Raw genomic sequence first — 2,500 nt, forward strand, 5'->3', positions numbered from 1 at the left:
CGTTTTCGTCCAGGAGAACGGGGTACCGCAGGATAGCGTTCTTAGTCCCATTTTATTTCGTATTATGATTAATGATATTCTGTCAATAACTCCCGTCCCCAGGAATCTTAAATACTCATTGTACGCTGACGAATGTGCGTTACGGCACTCCTCGCTTAACGTACAGTTCTCGGCGGGATGGATTCAAGACGCTCTTGATTCCGTCCAGCATTGGGACTCGCTGTGGCGATTTAAGTTTACCGTTGCTAAGTGTATCGGTGTTGTTTTCACTAGACGTAACGTACCTGTTTTGCATTTAACTCTTGAAGGCCAACCGATACCTTTTCAAAATTTAGTCAGATTCTTGGGTCTGCATTTTGACAGCAGACTCAGTTGGCAGATTCATGTTAATGAATTGCTTATTTGTTGTAAAAAAAAATCAATGTTCTCAAATACCTCTCTGGTACTTCATGTGAGGCGTCTCCGCCAGTTTTTCTCGCTCCTTCAACTGCTAACTCTGTACATGGGCATTATCTGCCCCTGTATGGGGTACTCTTCGCATGTTTGGGGAGGGGGGTTTCCACTCACACAGCTTTATTAGATAGGGTGGAATCATAAGGTTTTCGTCTCATCAACTCCCCTCCTCTGACTGACTGTCTTCAGCCTCTTTCTCACAACCGAAATGTTGTATCTTTTTCTGTCTTTATCGTTATTTTCATGCTAACTGTTCTACTGATCTTGCTAACTGCATGCCTCCTCTTCTCCTGCGGCCTCACTGCACAAGACTTTCTTCTTCCTCTCATCCCTATTTTGTCCAGCACTTTAACGTAAGATTTAACCAGTACTCTCAATCATTCATACCTATCCCCGCTAAACTCTGGAACTCCCTACCTGCTTCCGTACTTCCGTCTAAGTACGACTTGACTTCTTTTAAGAGGGAGTTATGGCTAACTGTTTACTTTTCTTTTAGGGACCCAGGACTCAAGTGGGCGTTTTTTTCAACATTTCTTTGCCCTTAGCTGGCTGTGTATATATATATATATATATATATATATATATATATATATATATATATATATATATATATATATATATATATATATATATATATATATATATATATATATATACATACACACACACAGTATATAAACATGTAAGTATACGTAGACAGAAAGATTTTTATTACTTCTAGAGCTGATTCGGTGGCTTGGAACCCTCACAAGATGCTTGGTGCCCCTCTTCAATGCTCTCCATTTCTGACGCGACACAAGGTGAGTCTAAAACTAACAAGACCAACTTAAGTAATCTATCTACAAATATTACCATTACGTTGACTGTGAAATTCAACAATGGCTTCCTGTTGTGCCTTATCTTCAGCATTTGAATGATTACTTTAAATTTGTAATCCGTTTACCGAAAATGGCGCAGCATAATAATTCAATTAAGTTATTTACATATTTGTTTTTCAATCCTTATTGAACAAGTTAGTAAGCATAATATTGAACGAGTTGTGTCGATCAACAGGGGATGCTACGTGAATGTAACGCTGAGAACGCCACGTATCTCTTCCAACAAGACAAATTTTACGATGTAAGTTATGATACTGGTGACAAGAGCATACAGTGTGGTCGAAAAGTGGACGCCTTCAAACTCTATTTTCTGCTAACCTGTCATGGCATGGATGAAATGGAGAGGCGAGTGGATGCTGCCTTCAAGGCTGCAGAGTGAGTATGAGGGGCAACAAGAACATTGGCAATACCGCCATATATATATATATATATATATATATATATATATATATATATATATATATATATATATATATATATATATATATAGAGAGAGAGAGAGAGAGAGAGAGAGAGAGAGAGAGAGAGAGAGAGAGAGTAGAGGAGGTAGTTTGCGATACATTAAGCAGATAAGATCAGCTACGAAACTTCCAGACTGGAGTACGACCACGAAAGGTTTACCAGTAGTGTGAAATTGTATGTGGGATGATGGCGGATATCGCGCTGCCTCTATCGTTGCAGTTTCTCAGCATGGACTACAGTAAGTGAAGGAAGATTACGCCGCCCAGTGCGCCTACAGGCGGGTTTTTGTGATAGGTTATGTCGGGTTATGGCGCTAGGTATCTTAAGTTCTTTATTTTTATCCACAATCTATGAAAATCGTTCTCATTAAGTAGTTAGTAATTCCCCTTGCCTGTCAAGGAGTGAAAGTAAAATAAAGAAAAAAAAAAGATTGCAAACTAACTTTGTATTTTTCCCTGGAGAAGGGGGTAGTCAGGTCACCAGCCAGGCAAGCACGTCCAAATCGACTCAATTTCTGGTCGTCACAATGGAAGTAAACACTGACGTTTCCCGTCTTACTGTGTGTTGTACAGCCAAAAAAGTCTCTGCATCCAATGATGTTCAATAAATAAGTGGAGCTTGGGGCAATAACAAATAAAATGCTCTCATCTTTTCTTTCTTCTCATCACTTACTATGTTAGACTGGGTATCTCGAGAGGACATAACAG

The 2,500-nt window shown here is 39.3% G+C and overlaps 1 protein-coding gene across 1 annotated transcript in view; it reads left to right on the forward strand.

Moving 5' to 3' along the window:
- The window catches only part of LOC123506855 (cysteine sulfinic acid decarboxylase-like), an 82,516-nt gene that overhangs the window by 74,410 nt on the left and 5,606 nt on the right, over nucleotides 1-2,500 (forward strand). The window contains exons 14-15 of the mRNA XM_045259210.1: nucleotides 1,175-1,253; nucleotides 1,507-1,706. Coding sequence (XP_045115145.1) covers nucleotides 1,175-1,253; nucleotides 1,507-1,706 — 279 coding nt within the window. The remainder of the gene's footprint in view (nucleotides 1-1,174; nucleotides 1,254-1,506; nucleotides 1,707-2,500) is intronic.

Source organism: Portunus trituberculatus, chromosome 21 (assembly GCF_017591435.1).
Source record: "Portunus trituberculatus isolate SZX2019 chromosome 21, ASM1759143v1, whole genome shotgun sequence".
NCBI classification, from domain to species: Eukaryota; Metazoa; Arthropoda; class Malacostraca; order Decapoda; family Portunidae; genus Portunus; species Portunus trituberculatus.